Source organism: Dicentrarchus labrax, unplaced genomic scaffold (genome assembly GCF_905237075.1).
Source record: "Dicentrarchus labrax unplaced genomic scaffold, dlabrax2021, whole genome shotgun sequence".
Classification (NCBI taxonomy): domain Eukaryota; kingdom Metazoa; phylum Chordata; class Actinopteri; family Moronidae; genus Dicentrarchus; species Dicentrarchus labrax.
In genome coordinates, this window is record NW_026136718.1 from 21,050,703 (window position 1) to 21,070,807 (window position 20,105).

Below are 20,105 nucleotides of genomic sequence, written 5' to 3' on the forward strand. Positions count from 1 at the left end.
CTTTCGCTCACACACACACACACACACACACACACACACACACACACACACACACACACACACACACATGCCCTCAAATTAGTTGTCATGCCTGGACATTTGGAGCTGCTGGGCCCCAGTAGGTAGCCTCATATTCTCAGACAGATGGGGCCTGGGCCAGAGCAGGCACCAGATAAATAAGTAAATAAACCTTGGCCTTAGGCAGGTGTCATCAGTTCTGATTCTCCCAAATGAGTGTGCCTGAGAATCGATATACCTAGGGGATCCCAGTCTGTCTCCATCTCAGATCGGGGGATCGTGCTCGGACTGAGACCAGACCGCTACGCTCGGCAATAAAGCTGGAAATAGCCTGCACCATCAAGCCCCTGCCAGCCTCTGTTGCTCTCTATCGCTCTTTCCTTTCCTCAGTCTCTCCTGTTATCTTCTTTTTCACCAAGGTGTCTTGACCCTCCCTGCAGTCGTTCCTCTTCTCTGCATCTCCCATGGCTGTACTCCCACCGGCGTCTCACACCTTCCTCACCCTCCTTATTTACACTTTAGCAGCATTTTCTGTGTTTTGTTGCTCCTAACAGGATACTGGAAACATCTGCAGACTTTCACGAATCATTAGCCATTCTAAGTGTTAGTATTTAATAAGTACAGAGCACACACCGAAGCTGCTGCCACTGTCAGCACGCTTTCTCTCTATTCACCTTCCCAATTCCCCTCTGCATTTCTTTTCTTGGTGCTTGAAGCGTTTGATTCCTTCCTCTTTCACTTTGATTCTTTTTCCTGCACGATTATCACAATGCAGTGTCTTTCTCCTTCACGCTGTCCCCCCCCAAACAAAATCAGATTTTCTTTTCTCTCCGGCCGCAGTGCACTCCAGTTCCAATTTCTCTGCTCAAGTTATTCAGCATAGTTTGACGCTCCTCATCTTGTTTCTATCTCCCAGGAGCTTTAGAACTTCCTTTTTCTGGCATGTTTCTCTCTCTGAATTCCAGGTTTCTTTCCATGACATCCCCTTACATCCACAGTCTGGCACATTTTGTTTTGTCAGAGCTGATGCATTGTCAACGTCTAATCACTAATCTCACCCTCACTCTTCTCTCTCAGTATTTTTCTGTCAGTCTCTCTACCTGTTAAATCAGTCTTCCTACTTCTACTTAAATCCATTTATAGACTGAGATTACCTCCACTCTACCTTTCTAGCCCTGAAAGCCTTCAGTCACGTCTCACTACCCATGATTCATTCATTTATTATATTTATAATAGGATCAAACCAATATGAATTGTGTAGTAGAGATTCCATTTTTTTTTTAAAACCGAGCTGTAGAATTATGATGTATTACTACAGATTAAATCATCCTAGATAATTGACTTTGTGATCGAAAAATGGAGTGAATCTTTCTTTAATAAATTATATTACAACATCTGTCATGCTTTTACATTGCATATTCAAAGTTCAGTTAATCTCACACTTCAGTGTTAAGAAATTGTGTTTTATAAAGCACAAGAAAAAAGTTTAAATTAAATGAAGAGCTAAAATGCTATTAGAACAAATTACTTCAGAATCAGAAGTCACAGTCAATCCTCATTAATTTTTCACAAGTGGTGGGTGTATTCTTTAACACGCATTCTTACATCTGTTTCAGCTTTTTGCAGTTCCCTGTCTTCACATACTTGTCTTTGTGAATGTTTAATTCAACATCTGAACTTTTAACCAAATAAGATTTTTAGCAACACTGGCGGCACTGCTGTACGGATGGCTGGTTGGTCCAGACTGAAAAAACTCAACAAATATTGGATGGCTTGTCATGACATCTTGTACAGAAACATAATGTCACCCTCAGGATGAATTGTAATTTCAATCAGGAAAAACAAAGGAATTAAGTAAAGATTATTGTAACAGATGATATGTGTACAAAGTAGTGTGGGAGGGACTGTCACTGCCACGGTAGATTCATTTTAGAGTGAGTGTTTGGTTTGGTCCGTTCTGGGCTACTGTAGAAACATAGCAGTTCATGTAAAAGGCGACGTGTCATCTGTAGATATAAAAGGCTCATCTTAAAGTAACAACAATAACAATTCTTCTTTTCTTTGGGGGCGATTATACACTAATGAAAACATAGTTATGCACTATATAGTCCATTTCTGCCATAGAGCCCCCTAAAGCTTACTCACTGGACCTTTAAGTCTTGACGGAAAGACTTACACTCATTTTTGTGATGGAGGTCTCCCCTGAACAGCAGCAAGATAAATCCAATGATGGAGTCCAGACACTGGTGCTGGTGGTGGTGGCTGATGACTCTGCTGAGACTAATGGGCTGATAAAATGATGAAGCTGATGATGGTGATGAATCTGCAAAGACTGGGTGTATTTTGGTGTGTGGTGTGGTGTGTCGCTGTGCTATTGGATAGATGATCCCAGATGAGAACAGCTGATATCATGATTGAATGCCCCATACAATGATAGCGACACACCATGAATGAGAGGAGTGCATGGCAGGATGGTATGAGAAATAAACTATAGGCCTAACCATGCAAAACAATAGTCTTCTTTACTGAACTTTCATTAGAGCTTCATTATTTTTTCATCAAATTTTAAAACACCTTTATGACCAAATATCAGCAGAACTAAAGACATTCCGATAAGCCTCAGCTGTACTTTGTGTTAGTGCCAATTAGCAAAAGTTAGCACGCTAACACGCTAAACTAAGATGGTGAACATGGTCAATATACCTGGTAAATAGCAACATGATAGCATTGTCATTGTGGGCATGTTAGCACGGCTCACAGAGCTCACAGGCGCTAGCATGGTGCATACTGTTTTACATTTTTAGCCTTTTACAGTTCATTATCTTCTCTTTTTATAATTTAGCACTGAATTGTTGTAAACAGACAATTTCATTTTAATAATTACATTTTTTTCTTTTCTGTTTTTTTTTTTTACCAGACATAGTTACCCCGTCTGGTGTTGTTAGAGTCGGATTTCTCAGCCGTTAGCTGTCACTCAGCCAGTAGCTGAAGGTAACGGGACACAGTGCAGTCTGTCTGCATCCACGCTGGCTCAGAAGCTCCCTCTCAGGTGGCCGCAGTGTTGGATGAGACTTAGCACACACACATACATCCTGCCCGCATGAACATGATACAAACACACCATCTGTCTGTCTGCATCCCGGTGACTTGATGATTTGTTTGTGTGTGTGTGTGTGTGTGTGTGTGTGTCCTCCAAGGTGCCTCAGATGGATGTCTGTATCTGGCAGTCACTGACGCTGTGATTGCGATGAGATGCAGACTGATTTAACTGCACATCAAAGTAGCAGATTACCCCCGCCACTGGGCTTTTGTGTACGTCTCTTTGTGTGTGTGTGTGTGTGTGTGTGTGGACACAGAGGCTGCAGACACATATGCTTCCCAGTGTGTAGTCTGCTTGTGAGATGATTTAATGAGCAATATAAGTGGATTGGATGGAATTTGGAACTTGAAGAGCTGAGATATTGGACAGGAAAGGAGAAAGACACACATACAGACAGACACACACACACACTTACTGACTGGGTGTCATATAGGGGGTATCTCTGAATACATGCCTCTCTAATTTTCCACATTCCATCAATCTCAGTCTTTTTTGACCCTCCACTCCTTCGCTCGTCTCCCAGACTGCCTCTCAACTTACTTGGGAAAATAGAAGGGAAGATTAGATGAGTTCCCCAAATGACAGGCAGGTCTCATCCCTCTGTTAATTATTCTGGTCTCTCAGTGTGGCTGGATGGCATGACGAGTGGGAGGGAATATGGCAAGAATAAGAAAGGAATATTTGCTGTTTTCAGCTCATGCATGATATAGTCATTAGATGTGTGATTAGATCTGTGATAGATGTTAACCTTTTTGCTCTGGGTTCATGGGCGCACTATTTATCACCCTGCATGTGATAAAGGACAAAAACACAATTCCAGTGGCATGGCTCTTGGGATGACAGTGTCTATAAGTGGGTGCACCACTTTGGTACAGATTGAAACACCTCAACAGCTATTGGATGGTTTGCTATTAAAGCTTGAATAGATATTCATGTTCCCAGAGGGTGAAGCCTAGTGTCTTTGGTCAGCCTCTGACTTCTAGTGCCGACAGCACATTGACATTGTTGTCTTTTAGTGAAAGGTCTCAACATTGATTGGATGGGTTGACGTTAAAGTTTGCACAGATAATCACGGTCTCTTCAGGATGAATTATAATAACTTTAGTAATCCCCTGACTTCTTATTCGGGGCCATCGTCAGGTCAAAAAATCTACCTGCAAAACTAAGGACATTCCCATCCCATCCCATTCCCCATGCATACTAATTAGCTAAATTAAGATGGTGACCTAGGTAAAGATTATACCTGTTAATGTTGTCATTGTGAGCATGTTGACATTATTTTAAGCACATTTAATCACCACTATAAGCACAGTCTCACTGAGCTGCTAGCATGGCTGTAGACTCACTGTGTAGTTCCAATATCACAGTATGACAAATACAAAATATTAAGTAAAATTATTACATTTCAGTTCACCGCAATTAACTTTGTTCCACAAAACTCTTCAGATGTGTAAAACAAATCCTCTAACAACAACAAACATGATATCAAACATGGCCATATGATTATAATGCAATTCCAATAAAAAAACAGTAAATCATTATAACTCTATCTTTCCCTATACTAAGACATGCCTATATGGCTGCAGGTCAAGAGCCAAGCTCAAACCAACACATACACTACATGTATGGTACAATTCCACTGATCTATAGACTTCCACCATATTTATTCTGATAGGGGGGATCTGGTGCGGGGCTGATAGTGCCGGTTTACTGACTGGCTCCCAGGCCTTTGACCCAACATGATTCAGTGTCCCCGCACTGCTGACTTTGATTAACTGAGGAGTTTTTACAGCCTACAGTCAACAGCGAGGATTTAGTGTATCTCATACGTTCATGGATGTGGAGGGAGACAGTAAAGCAAAGTGAGAGAGAGTGGAAATACAGAGACGTACAGGCTGGAGTGGAGCGACACTGAAAAGAAACAATGTAGAGAAGAGAAATTAAGAGTGTGAGAAAGGACACTGGAGTGGAAAAACCTGGCAACCTTCCCGGTGAAATATGTCCTGCTCCCAGAGCTCCTGTGATAAACTGATAACATCCTTTCACCACACCTGTGTACAGCTGCTTACAGTATATGTTTGAGCTTGTGTGCGTGGTGATAGGTGCATGTGGTCATAGCTGGTCTATAAGGACAAGGGTGGTCACAGAAGAGATCATTATGCAATGTCTTTAAGCTTCATTGTGTGTCTTCTGGCCCGTGTGTGTGTGTGTGTGTGTATGTGAAAGATATTGATTATGAAACAACCACGATAGAGACGGCACCAATATATCTTGATGTCACGCCCCCCTGTACTTGTATCAGTTCAGTTTACCCTCATGGGTGAGCTGGATTTGTCTATATTTAGTTACAGTCTCTTTATTGTTTTGACATCCTTTGGTTTTAATAAATAAGATTTTTACAGCAGCATATTTAAAATCCCATACCGTATTCTCAGAAACATCCTGGTTTGTTTTGATTACAGTACAGTACATGTCATTCATTAGATAAATGATTTAAATGTTGTGGGATGGAATCGATTAGTAGACTGATACAAAAAGACACAGCCAACTTTTTAAACAAAATTGTTAAACATTCAGTTCATTCCGGCTAAAAAAAATTGGAGGATTTCCTGCTTTTCTCTCTTTTATTTTAGTGTAAATTTGGGTTTTGCAATTTAAAAATGTCACCTTGGGCTTGGAGGACTTTTTCACTTTTTCTACCGTTTTATGAATTAAAGAATTCATTCACTTTTTAAAAACTATATTGATAGAAGTAAGTGATTAGTTTAACCACTGTTTGGTGCTGCACTGAGACTGAACAGAAAAGCACAGAACGAAAAGCACAGAATGCAGCCATTTGTGCGTCATACAAACCCACATAAACATATGCGTGGACTGAGACAGTCTTTTGTCTGCGTGAACCCTGAAGGTATTCACCACTCTGGCTTTTTAAACTCTTGTGTACAAGGTGTCGAAACAATTTTTTCCCTGTACCCTCGTCTCAAGCCACATTTATATTCCAGGCGAAGACATGCAGGCGGCCAAGGGGACCTTGATGTGCCCAGAACAAGTTTAACATTTGCCACCGTATAAAGTGGCTTTGCAGCCCGGCAAATGAGAAGTCTCAGACATTTTAAAATTGCCTGGCCACCCTTCCTGCACGTAAAAAGCTTTCTGTCACCTCATTTTTCAGGAGAATCTCTCTTCGTCCGTCCCCCTCTGCTATCCTTATACCATGCCCCTTCCCGTTTCTTTCCTCAGTGCTGTATCTTTCTCTTTCTAGCTCCTACTCCTGCCCTTTTTATTCACGTGTACTGTAGGACAAGCTCACCTTTTCTGGCCACAGAGAGCGAGTTAATATGTTTTACAGAAAGGAATGGGTGATACTCTGCTTCCAGCAAAATCCTTAACAGGGAGCTGTGCTGGCTGCAGGCTGGTGGGTGGGTGCGTTGTATGAATAAGGGAGACCTGTGTGGCTTTCAGCTGTAAGTAATAGGTTTCTATATAGTTCTGGGCAGCCCTGAAGCTTATTCCCACTCTGCACCATCAGGGCGCCCCGCAATGTCACCCCCGCTTTGTACTGTATGGTGGAACCTGGTCAGCATCATATACAGCCTCTCTCTCTCTCTCTCTCTCTCTCTCTCTCTCTCTCTCTCTCTCTCTCTCTCTTTCTCTCTCTCTCACTGCTTTGTCATTTGGACCATCGTTTTTATTTAAAATCGAAGAACTAAAGCAGAAAAACATCTAAATGCACACACTTAGTCCACCACGTTCACTTAATAAAAGCACATAATGCACTGGGTATGTGTGTGCATGCAGGCTGTGCCAGTATGAAACACTTCACTGTAATTGACAGCACTTTTCAGCTTCACAGCGGTAACGCTGGAACAAGCACTGTCTCATCCTTGCTCTTATTCCCTCTTCCTTCCTTCCCTTCTTCCATCCCTCCGTCCCTCTTTGCCCAACTCCTGATTTACCGCACCTTTTCATGTGAGAGTGAGTAGCTCCTCATTCATGCACAACAGAGCTTATTAATGGTAATCTGTAGTTGTATGGCACCTTTCAGAATAATAATTGCAGAGTGGTTTACATAAAATAAAATCAATCAATTGCAATATAATAATAATAAAATAATTTTACAACATAATGATAAAATAGAACAAAAATCCTATGCAATGAAAGCCCTGTGAGTTAGTACAAATACAGAAAAGCATTCAAGTGTGTCTTGAGTTGAGCTCTATGCACAGATATATGCACTAATGAGCATATATCATGGGCATACATGCGTATGTGTGTCTGAGTATGCATCTGCCCATGTCATTCATCCTTAATTCACACTCTAAGCGCTCAGGTTCATTTGCATTCCCATAGGTATTTTGTACGTTGCACATTCAATTTTTATAGTATCTCAGACTTCATTATAATGCAGAGCTGTTTCAAGTTCTCCTCCCTCATAACCTGCGTCTTCTTCATCCTCTCAAGCAGTAAGGAAAATGTTATTGCCTAAGCGTGCACTGTTAGTGTGTGTGTGGTGTGTGTGTGTGTGTGTGTGTGTGTGTGTGATGGAATGAAACTGTCTGTGGCTTACGCTATGTGTCTAAGCCCATATGGTGGGCTCTGAATCTGATGGCAATTTCTTTTTTTTTTGGGAGCCCTGCCATCTTTCCTCACATTGGTGTATCAGCTCCCATTCCCTTCCAAGCGTATACATACAGCGGCAGGCCCAGCAAAGCATCAGGGGAAATTTATGGCTGCTTAAGATTCAAGTTCCCCCCTCATCCACTCAGGCTTGGCATTTGAGTGGGGCTGAAATAAGCTTCAGCTTTTGTCCGTACCTCTTTCTGTCTTTCCATCTCTGTCTCTTTTTGCACTTTCTCTGCCTTACTTCCTCCTGCTTCTCCTCCCTCTTTCATCCTCTCACCACCTTTGTCTTTGACTTTTCTTCCTTTATATCTGATCTCTGCCCCCTCTTTCCTCCTCTCTTTATTGTAATTGAGTAGTTCAGTGAGTTATCAGTGACTCATCTGAACCGCACAGCTCTGGCCCACAGAATGTACGCATTTCTTGGAATCCCGTTGTGTCCTGCTTTTCCACCTCATACAGGTTTTATAAGCTGGAATATAGCCGCCCACTCAGCCATAGTTTTCGTAGCTCCCAAGCAACAAAAGAAACCACCCGGGGATGATGCATGCAATAAGATAGGTGCAAACACAGAACCAGCCCTGTTTGTGGAGACATTGTGAACCGCTAAAGCCATTTATGTATGACACAGTGTGACAGGTTCCTTGCTAAAACCTTGGTAATATCCTCCTGGAAGGAAAACAGTCTTTTGTCACTCGAAGGGTAGCCTCATTTTTCACTCCAAGGGACTTATACACAGACATTGATGGGGCTAACTCCCCCTGTGAAACCTATTGTGTGTTTGAATGTGTGTGCATGTGTGCTGCAGGAACAACAGCAGTGCGCTTTGACGGAGTGACAGACGGGCAGCCAGAGTGATTAATGAGCCCTCTTAATAATGCACCATGGTGAGGAAAGAGTGACGGGACAATTTGAGGGAAGCAAAGAAACGAAAAGAAAAGAAAGGAAGAACAAACACATAAGAAATTGCAAGTCATGGATACAGATGGTGGCAGATGTGCAGCTCTTTCCAAACACAGACACACAGAATGAGGTAAACGGTGTGATTAAGAGGAGACGACAGATGGGTTGGACTGTATTCCTCCATAAAAGGCAGAGGTGAACCCTGTAAAGGTCTTTGACACAGGACTGAAGACAAAATGCAACAGCTTGGCTCTCTTATTTTCCAGCGTAGATCTGTCTTTTTTGTCCGCCTGTCTGTCTGTAACCATCTAGATGTCTCTCTGTCACATATACAGTATCTGTGACAGGCTGGATAGGGAACAGTGCCCTCGTCTCGACATGTTGAGATTTGGCTGGATCTTTCCGGCTGGTGTTACGCACACAGCGGGAGTGTTCATACTGACTTTTAGCAGGAAATCACAGAGCTGCGGTTGGGGGAGTTTATAAAGCAGCACTGAAGGGGTGAAGTTGATGAAAATTGAAAATTGCCCCACCCACCCGATTTACTGTCGGTACGCCTGTCAAGCGTTCCGTTCCCGCGGTTTTACAATGTTAACACACTTGAAATTGGTAGCAATTTGGAGAGAGAGAAAACTGAGTAACCCATGAGTTTGGGAAATCAATGGTTTCGAAAACAAATTTGACTAAATACAGTACAGATACTCTGATACTCTAGCATCTTCTTGTCCACATACCTGTTCCAGTCTTGAACTATTTTTCCAACGTAAGCTGTAACCCAAAAAATAATATAGTAAACTGAGTTAGTTTACTTTAAGTCCACTAACTTCGGAATAACTGGAAGGCTCTTCTAGGTAGATAGTAATCTTGTTAACCAGGCATGCTAACGTTTGCAGCTTACAGGCAGTTTAGTCCATTCCTTACACTTTTGCTCTGGTGTTGTAAAGGAAAACCATGGGGAATGTTTAGTGGACATTCATTTATAAATTTGACTCAAACCACATCCATACTGTATACATGCCAACAAAAGATCCTGCACATTGCCGATGTACTGCATCCTGTATAGACTAATGTGTCTGCAGCTGAATTTAGACTCTATGTGGGTGTGGAATGTCAGGTCTGACTCAAGTGAGCTGATGTTTTGAAAGGACACTCGCAGCATGTTGCCTGTCCCATGTCTGCTTCAGCACCATTCAAGACACACACACACACACACACACACACACACACACACACACACACACACACACACAAACACACACACACACACACACGTAAAACTCTTGTAGAAATATCAAGTTTCTTGATAAGGAACCACATATCTAGGGTTAATAATAACCCTAACCCTTCAACATGACAGCTCAGTTATTTGTGTTATATGTATATGGCTGTGTCCAGTCTATAAATAAGCAATGAACGGTTCACACAGAAGGCAACAGTGGTCCACTGGTGTGGCCTTAGTTTGAAATTCCATAGTTTTCTTCCACAATAGATGTGAAAATGCAGAGTCTAGTATTGATTATTTGGCTGAAAATATGCCTACTGATTAAAGCTACTCACAATAATTATCCTCTCAGGTGAAAAAAATGTCCTAGTCATAGGAAATTAAAACCTTGTAGGCTAGCCTCCGTAGGAACAAAATGTAGGCTAGGATTTTTATAAATTATTGTTTATAATAATAATATAATAATCCTCACATGTCCACAGATCCTACTGAGAACCAGTGGCTGCCTACAGTAACCTAATCACCAGCATATCTGCTAAATTGGAAAGGTCCAACCATTAAAAATATCAGTCCCTAATAATAGTACATTTCCTATGTATCCTAGTTTTTTCATTACTGTTACAACATTATAAATAGGCAAAGCAATTATCAGCCATGTTGACAATACAATAGCTGCTCTACTGGCAAACAGAAAATGCTTAGATGTTGCCTGTCAGGTGCTTCCGGAGTGGGCATTGTTACACCAAAGCCGTTTCAGAGGTCGCCTTTTAGTCATCTTGACAGTGGAAAATAAATGCTCATACATAGCATATGAAGGCATTGAAGGGCAATTTTCATTGCGAGGACATTAAGCGTAACCTTCATTGCCTTTCAATGTGCTATAGGAACCTTGTTGGGACTATCCATATCTGTGGCACAACCTTGACACATTGTGTGAGCTTGCTGTCTGCCTGTGCATCAGCTGCTTCCTAACTTGCATCTTGTCTTGAATAATTAACTACAGGAGGAAAGCAGATCCATTTTCTGATATTCATAGGAATATTTACTGTTGCATATTTAGATAAATAGCCTACAACTAAATGGATGCAGTGCTTAATACATAACCTTTCTTAACTATATTTTTATTTTGGTTGTATTATCTGTTGATTAATTATCTATTGATTGATCGGCAGTCCAAGTGGGCTTTTGCCGATGGTTACGCATATGATCAATTTGACAAATATGGATGCATCTCATTAAGATAATGGGCAGTATCAAGCAGATAGGCTAGTCTCCTCATTAGTCCACAACCCTGAGGATATTCACTTTGGTGACACAAACCCACACACCTGCAAACTGGGTTTCCAATGAAATGTGCTCAATTTGTGCAGTAGGGAACCTCACACACACACACACACACACACAAACTTTGCTGCCATGCATGCACCAGGAGACTAAATTAGTGTCACAAGATGCCCTCGCAAGTCATTAAGTGGTCAGTGATTGGAGTTTGGCATGTCAATTATGTGAAGACCATTTGCATTTAGCAGCAGAGATAACAAAGAGAATTTGTAATCATCGCAATTTTTTATTTTGTAGTAAGAGAAACTGCATTTTTTCATACGACACATTATATAAGAGATCTGTTATAAGGAACAATTCTATTTTGAGACTTACATTAAATGAAAAACGGCTCTATTTCTGCTTTTAACATGTTGTTACAAACACTGATAATAAAAAAGCCCTGTTCTTCATTTTCCGATTTTTGTTTCAGAATAGGAAATCGATTGAGACGACAGTAAACAGATTTAGAAATACAGTCGAAAATAGGAAAATGAGGAAGAAGAGCACAGAATACAATACAGAGGTCAAACCGCTTAAAATGTATTACTGCACTATGCTTCTGGAAAAATAGACGATGGGCAAAGAGGGCATGATAAGTAAAAACAAAAAGTGGCACTGTAGCTATAGTTCAGTAAACGCTTAAATGTAAAATGTCAATCAAAAGCATCCAAAGGTTTATAAATCGTGATAAACTAAATATACCAAATACAGACTTTGGACACACTTCTACAGAAGCCTCGTAGAAACGACCTCTTCTGACAGTTTTCCAAAGGTGACTGTACTTATATAGCTCCTAGCTTATTGAATATCTTTTCCTATCTTTGAGGAAGCCAGTGCTTTCTGTCAATGTCAGTATTCTATGAAAATCAACTTTTGCTAGACTTTTTCTTCTTTTCATGTTCTCTTTAACCTTTGTCAAAGTAATCTTAGCGTTAGTGGCAGTTGAGAGCCATGGCTCCTTTCTGGTAAGTCCTTTCTAGCTGCATTCAAGTAATTGTAAGAAAGCAGGAAGCACACAATTAAAAAAAAAAAAAAAACTCCAGATTGGGAAAAACTTTTTTTGAGGAGTGAAGACTGGTCTGTCACCCTAAAAGGGCCAATATGTCACTCACATAGAGTAAAAACACTATATGTCCAATAAAGTGAAGCCCTCTAAAGTGGTGACCAGCTTTTCTTTATGAGGAGAGAGAGAGGCTCGCAGCAAACCTAAAAGAAATATACCTCATAAATGCTCCATTATAGCAGTACCTCACCAAAACTCTAATTAAGTAAGATGTAAAACAGCTTATTTTAAAACTGACTCACAAAGCATGCTGTTGACCAGTCGTAGTTCATTTTCATCCCTTAAAAGCGGGTGAGTGATTTGTAAAGTTCTGTGATTTTTTATCTGTCACAAATACTGCAGATCTACACCAAACACCCAGAGACCCTTAAATCAGCTTCCATTCAGCCATGGCACAGCAAAGGTATTTGGTACGAGGTCAGTGTTTTTGTCCTTGGCTGTAGTGTTGAGATTGAGTCAGAGCGACCAGCGCTGCTGTAACTGACACTGGCTATCTGTGTCCGGCATCTCCACTACCAGCCGGCAAATCCCCCCCACCCCCCAAGCTCCTCTCCTGCCCTCAGGCCCCGCTCGGCCCGCCACGTCCCCAGAGATGCCATATTCATTATTTACACTCAGGATTTCTCAAGCCCCACAGCAGAGACTGACCTACCTAATTTGGTCTCTGTCCCCTGGCTTTTGTGACACACGTTAGCCCATAGTCAAATATACATAAATAAATGCACACAAACACACACTCGCAGGTGAAAGGAAATTACTTCTGCCTTGTTCTGCTTCTTCAGCCTTATGATTGCTCTCTTAGTAATGGCTGCTGTAAGCACTGAGACAGCTACGCAGATAAAACTAAAGGGTGGTGCTACACTGAAGAACATTTTTGCTAAAAAAAACATTCACCCCCATGTTGCAATATATATTTTATGCTCCACATCAAACCAAGTCACTTTCCCTCGAAGAATTAAAGCGAAAAACCAAGCCAGTGCATGTGTGTGAGGCTTGAAAAAAATTCCCCAGTTACCTCACAAAAAAACATCTTTGTCCAAATAAACCTATGCAGACATAGCATAGACAGCTCCTGACAACATGGCTCTCAAATAGATATTTTTCTATGTTTAATGTGACAGCATCGACACCGCTTTGATATTTTTCTGCTCGGCAGAGTTTTCAGCACGCCGTGTGCTACATGGGGGCCCAGAGGTCCATCATCTTAGATTTGGCTCTAGTGTTCTTATCTGGCTGTTTCTATTGTTGGATTGCATCAGTATCTTTCCCTGTTGTGCAGCAAACACATAAAATCTCTTGTTTTTCTGCACACAGCTGAGGTATTCTCTGTTAATCCCACACCACACATCAACAAACAAGGTTTTATTTACAAGGTAAACTGTATATTGAATTTGTCTCATATTTTGATGGCGGCAGCTCTTTCATCCACAATCTAACCTTTACAATGACAGTACTTTAGTTAAGGACATTTAAACTATTTTATCACCTGGATAACTTTGATGTCGATGCCTCAGTGTTAAGCACCATTGGCTCCATGTTAGTGTAGATTTCATGTAGATAGACATGAAAGCCAGGTGGTATTGAAGCGGAAGGTATAAAGGGAGCAACCGCGTCCATGAAACACTCTGGGAAAGTTACCACAGTCTACCACTTTTTTTCCTCTACCTTCTCCCCAGTGCATGCTGGGATAGGTTTAACCACTCGGTGACCCTGAATAGAAATAAACTGGTAAAGACAAAAGAGGCTTTTTTGGATTTAATTTGGAACTATACTTGTCTGTGAAGTGTAAAGGTAATACCTAGTGCTATATTTAATATTTTTTGTTTATTTAATAATATTTAATCGCGATTAATGTCATTAATGTCATAGTTAACTCGCAATTAATCGCAATCAATCACACATTTTTATCTATTCTAAATGTCCCTTGATTTCTTTTTGTCCCATTATTTTTTCTCATTTTAATGCTCTTATCAACATGGAAAAGTGGATCGGCTTGCTTTGTGCAAATGTTGTTTTTATTGAAAACAACATTGGCATATACTGTAATTTCACACTAACATTCACACTTGGAGCAAATAATCTCTCACACAATGTAACACTGTCCATTATGGAAGCCCTAAAGGGCCATGCATTCATACATTTTATTTCCTCCGTTTTCCTGTGATAACGAGTTAATTTCATTTGTTTTCCCGAGATAACGGGATCATTTTCTCATGATCTCGAGATAACGAAACTTTGTTTTCCCGAGATAACGATATAATTAATTCGAGATCTCTTTCATTATCTCAAGATCTCGAGAAAATTAACCTGTTATCACGGGAAAACGGAGGAAATAAAATGTTTAACTTTTTTGTTCTTAGTTGTGGTATCCATGTGCTTCTGTCTGAAGTCATCCATTGTCGCCTGGCTTTGACGAGGGGGCGGAGAATTCTCATCAGCTGTGTGTTTGGCCATCAAGTGGTATTTCAGACTGGACGTGCTGCGATGATAGCTCAGTTCACAACGATAAAACACACAGATCACTTTGGTCTTGTCAATGGAACCATTTGGCAACTTTTTAAAAGTAAACTTTCCATTCAGAATATTATTGGCATCCATTTCGGCGTCTCGCGCTCGCCATCCACTCAAAACGTAACGTCTACTACTCTTAAACAAGTGTGTGCGGCGTGCCTGTTGTTTTGTTTCTGGTCTAGCTAGATCCGGTGTGGTGTTGTAGTTTTTCTATCGTTACTAGTTGTTGCAACAGCATGTGAAACAAACGAAAAAGTGTGCTAGGACAAAAAGAACGCTAATCTCGCAATTTAAAAAAAATGACGCCGTTAAAATGGGTTTGCATTAACGTAAATAACGCGTTTAACTGACAGCACTAGTAATACCGTATTTCTTTATTATACTTGAAGAGTGGTCACAGTCAGTTAAGTTTATTTGTATAGCCATTAAAAGTTCTTAATCACAGTTACAGTCTCAAAGTGCTTCAAATGACTCACACCCACATTACGAGAGACAGTAAATGAAAATGACGAATGAATTGATACACCTCTATCCTAGGGCCCTTGCTGAAAAAATCCCTTGAAAAGGAATTGCATCTGGTGACTCATGCAAAGAAGCAGTGTGTGTCAGGCGAGCCTCACCAGGGCCAATGTGTTGATTTCAGTTTCCTTTGTGTTCTCACGGTCCCTCCCTCTCTCTTCCTCTCTGTCTCCAGGTGCAGCAGGATGCAGGGCGTACTGCCTGTGTGTGGACTGCAGCCCCTGCTGGCCCTCCTTCTGCTTCAGATTGTGGGCTGTGGTGAGTCCTCATTAAATTGTAGACAGTCACCGTCATCTGACCTGCAGTATACAGTGCATAACTGCAGATAATCATGTGCGCCGACAAACCACAGACCAATCTCTCTCATTTTTCACCAGTCGAAATGGAGCCTATTAATATGTCCTGATCTTATTTGATTTGAGCCAGTTTATAGCCATTACCTCTGTTATATCAGATTCAGCTGTGTGCAGTCAGTCTGCCCCATGATTCATGGTTATCGTTAATAAGAAAAATCAGTTGAAATCAATGTTTAACTTCTAAATTGTACATTTGATATCCAGTAGTGCTGGTGCAACCCTCCTGCAAGTCAGAATTTTGATCTCCGTTGATCAAAATACCCTCAGCAGGTCAACACTGCGAGTTTGGATCCACCTCCTATCATGTACCAACATCAATGCACAGGGTGTGATAAATGATGGCCCCGGTGCAATTAAACCAGTATGAATATATCTGCTTAAAAGAGCATGGAGGGAAGCAGAGGCACTGGGTGAGAGGGAGAGTGATGTGTGATAAAGGTAATCAAGCATGTCCTTTTAATCAACAGAGAGAAAAACCTCCATGAAGCAGGCAATCACACTCTTTTATACTTTTAGTCAAGAACTGTTAAGAATCAATCAAAAAGGACAAAGAAAATAAGGAAGACATTGATATAATGTCTTGTAAAAACTTACTCAAAGTATTGTATTCGTGCAGAATAATTCAAGTCTGTTCTTTATGTTCTTTAGAGGTCAAAACCACTCCAGAAATAATATGAGATCAATGTTAATGTGAGACGAACGTGTTTCATTAAGGCCACAAGCGTTGGTAAAACACGTTCGACTTGACCTCTTCAGCCTATTTACCCTCTTCATGTAGCTTGGAAGAAGGTGATGTTAGTATGCTCACATTTTTTTAATTACAGCTTTTTAATTAGCTAATACAGCATTTTTGTGTGGGAATAAAAGAATCCAGGCTGTATATGCAGGGTGTGTGTGTGTGTGTGTGCAGCGACAGGACAGCTAGCCGAAAGTGAAACCATAACATTTCGATGACCCGTGGTGGCTGGCTGTGAAAGTATGTTTACTCAAGTACTGCACTTAAGTGGTTGGTGGAAATCAAACTGAACAGTTTTCACCAAAGGATGGACGGACAATTTGAGTACAGGCTTGACTTGACTGTACGTAAAAAAAATTATCTAAACTATTTCCATTTCATGCTACTTTCTACTACATTTCAGAGGGAAATATTGCATCTTTTACCCAACTACATTCATTTGACAGATTTGGTTACAAGTTAGATTAGGACATTACATCAGAAAACATCTGATGATCTTATAAAACACAATGCAGTGTTAACCGTTGCCAACTTTTTTGTCTTGTTAGCAGTTCCACTGTAGACATTTCCCTTCTAAACCTCTCACATGGTTTATCAATAACTGTTAGAGGCCCAAAGAGGTAGAATTATTATTATATCCATAGACTGTATAAGTCTCCGTAGTCTCTGTGACGTGCCCATAGGTTTCTGAAGAGCCGTTCTAAAGCTCCGAGTGTATTCTGCTCTTGCCATCCCCATCTTGGCAGTCCTGACTCTGCTGGCTCCCTGCTCATCCAAAAACGGGAAAAGATATGGACTGTGGGTGGAGCTGAGGTGGGCTGAATGAAGCCTGGTTACTGAAAACAGCCACCTGTGACAGCACCCACCTGTCACTCAAAGCAGCCATGCCCTTAATCGTGCATAATTTCAAGCTTTGATGTCATTTAAACAGGTGAGTTATGTAAACATCCACCCTGTCCAGTTGTCACAACGGGGAAATTATATATAGAGAGCAAAACCGTTTTTTGTACCAGGCTTAAAACTGTAAAAAAAAAAATGTTTATTTCTGCTGTAAAGTTGGACATTGTAATATGGGGCCTTATGGAGACTGACTCACTTCTCTAGTCAGCCTCAAGTGGAACTGGAGCTGCAGTTTTTGGCACTTCGGTGTTGGATTCTTTTGCCAGCAAAGGAGGTTTGCTGCTTGATTATTTCACAAACAGAGGAGTCCAAAGGCCTGAACCCTAGTTTGGAAACCACCTTTGATACTTGATAGGAACTTATGTATTTTCATCTAAATAGGATTTTAAATGCAGGACTGTTATTTGTAATTTTCACAGTTTTCTATTGGCACTTGTGTAGTAAGTAACGTAACAGTTCACCTTTTCCACCGCTGCAAATAACCCTCTTCTGCAAAATTTCTTGAAGCCTGCCTCTGGTTTGTTTATTTGCACAATTCTAGCTCACATTGACATTTTCTTTGCCTGTCAATCTGTCTATTCCTTTCTGTTTCTCACAAAGGTTCATATCTCGAACACTTGGCAGACCTTCACAGCTTAGCTACCAGCCCGCTAATTCATAATAATTACCCCAACACCACTACCAAGAAGAGGATGCGAAAATATGAGTTTTAAAGAAGAAAAAACAAATCTGAGATATCCAAAGCTCACATTCATCTTCTTAGCCATTTCAAAGAGAGGGAAATGATTTTGATATTTTGTTTAATCTCCAAGATATTTATTTCAAATGTATATTTGCAGAGCTCATTAAAATTCGCTTTGATTTGTCTGAAAAGCCGGAGTTTAGGATCTTAATCCTCTCATTATGTGTCAGCAAGTTATCCAAACTCTAGAGTGTGACTTGACATTTTGCATTTGTTTGCACATTTATTTTACTGGCTTTTTAAAACCCTCAATTTTGAAGAGAGAAGGACAGGGAAACATGTAACGGGGTTATGAAAAGACAGTAACGGAGGCTACAGTTTTTACACAGCGACTTATACAGAAACTCTGAGTCATTTGTCTATCTGTACGTCTACTCCGGTTGCTCAACAGCCTCCCTATCTTTCTATTTTGCACTTTTATCTGTCTATTGCACAGAGCTCTGCAAGGAAGGGCAATACAAGCATTCACATCGCTGAGTCCCTCTTTACCCTCTCTATACTCTCCTTGTACTCCCCTGCTGTGTATCTGTGTGTATCTGCATGTGTTTGTGCGTATGCAGGACAGACTGCACTCCCCCTCAGTCCTCTCGGTGGCCTCCCCGACCGTCTGCTCCTCTCTGTATTGTATTGTTTCTACCTTCTGTGGAGGTAAAAAAAAAAAAATCACCGGACCTGGCACCAGATTCTTTCTGTGACTCAGGGCTCAGATTCACAGTCAGACATGATGATGAAAATGGAGCCAAGTCCTCTGTCTTTCTCCATGTGTGTATATGTTTATGTGGAAACCCTCAGGTTACATCTGCCAGGGAGTTTATGCAGCCAACTTGCCGAGCAGCACGTACTGTAGCCCACACAGACACACACACACACACACACACACACACACACACACACACACACACACACACACAGAGCATCTCAGAGGAGCCTGATAACACACACACACACATTTGCCTTTCAGAGTTTATATGTCATGCAAATACACAGTCCCTGCCTCTGCTTTGGAGGAGTTTATGTTTTGAGGGCATTAACGTCTTCCGTTGTTGCTTTCTTTCTCTCCATTCCTGCATTTTGTGTATTTTTTCTGCCTGAGTGACTCTGGAAATAGTCAATGGGAGGTAGAGGACTACAAGGAGGGTTGGCACTAAAGCTCACCCCGTGACACTTTGCTTGACAGCCCAGAGATTGGAAAGAGGGTGGGATGTGGGGGAGGGGGAAAGATTAGGTGTGAGCTTTTTGCACGTGTGTGTGTGTGTGTGTGTGTGTGTGTGTGTGTGTGTGTGTGTGTGTGTGTGTGTGTGTGTGTGTGTGTGTTTGTTGATGATAGCGTGAGCATGCCTGCACTTTTGTACAAGCACTCCTGTGCAAGCACATGTGTTTATGAATTTCAAAATGTTGGCCGCGTGCCACACAAGATAAATGTATCATTATGCTTCAGAAGATGCAGAATTAGTCACGGCAGCAGCCCTGCGGGGAGTTCCTGTGAAGCCTGACATGGCCTGGTAGGAGTCACCCCAGACAGGGAGAAAGCTGCAGGGAGAAGGTTAATATTTGTCACCAAGAGAGGAGGAGGAGACAAGAGGAGGCAGTCTGGGTCACAAAGGGTTTGATGGCTAATTAGACCGTACAGTAAGCGTGGGGGAATTGTGAAATTGGGGGAAATATACCTCACAGCAAGGGGGATGTGTGAGAGGTGGAGTCCCATTGTTACTTTTGGCACCTTATTTTGATTTAGTCTTTAGTATTAGTAGTTTGACTTAAATGTACATGTAGATATACTTCTTTTTTAATTATTGTTAGTTTTAGTAAAAAAACTGTATTTTGTTATCCTGCACTACTTATAAACATAATATACCCAACTAAAAGTCATTACCCAACATTAACCGGATATCCACATTCACAGTCCTTCATCTTACATTAACGTTTGCTTAGCATACAGTGCATAATTCTGCAGATGGATGCTGGTCATTATGTTAGATTGCATTATCTTAATTAGTGCAATTGTCCATTCGTCCATCTGTCGACACATTATTGTTTAGTTTTTATTAGTTTCTGAAAACCATAATACATTTCATCATTGATTTTGTGTTCA

At 41.1% G+C, this 20,105-nt stretch overlaps 1 protein-coding gene across 2 annotated transcripts in view; it reads left to right on the plus strand.

Moving 5' to 3' along the window:
* Positions 1 to 20,105, plus strand: part of ncanb (neurocan b) — a 137,484-nt gene that overhangs the window by 19,221 nt on the left and 98,158 nt on the right. For both annotated transcript variants that reach the window (XM_051377107.1, XM_051377106.1), the window contains exon 2: positions 15,455 to 15,537. In XM_051377107.1, the coding sequence (XP_051233067.1) occupies positions 15,465 to 15,537 (73 nt within the window). In that variant the 5' untranslated portion in view covers positions 15,455 to 15,464. The remainder of the gene's footprint in view (positions 1 to 15,454; positions 15,538 to 20,105) is intronic.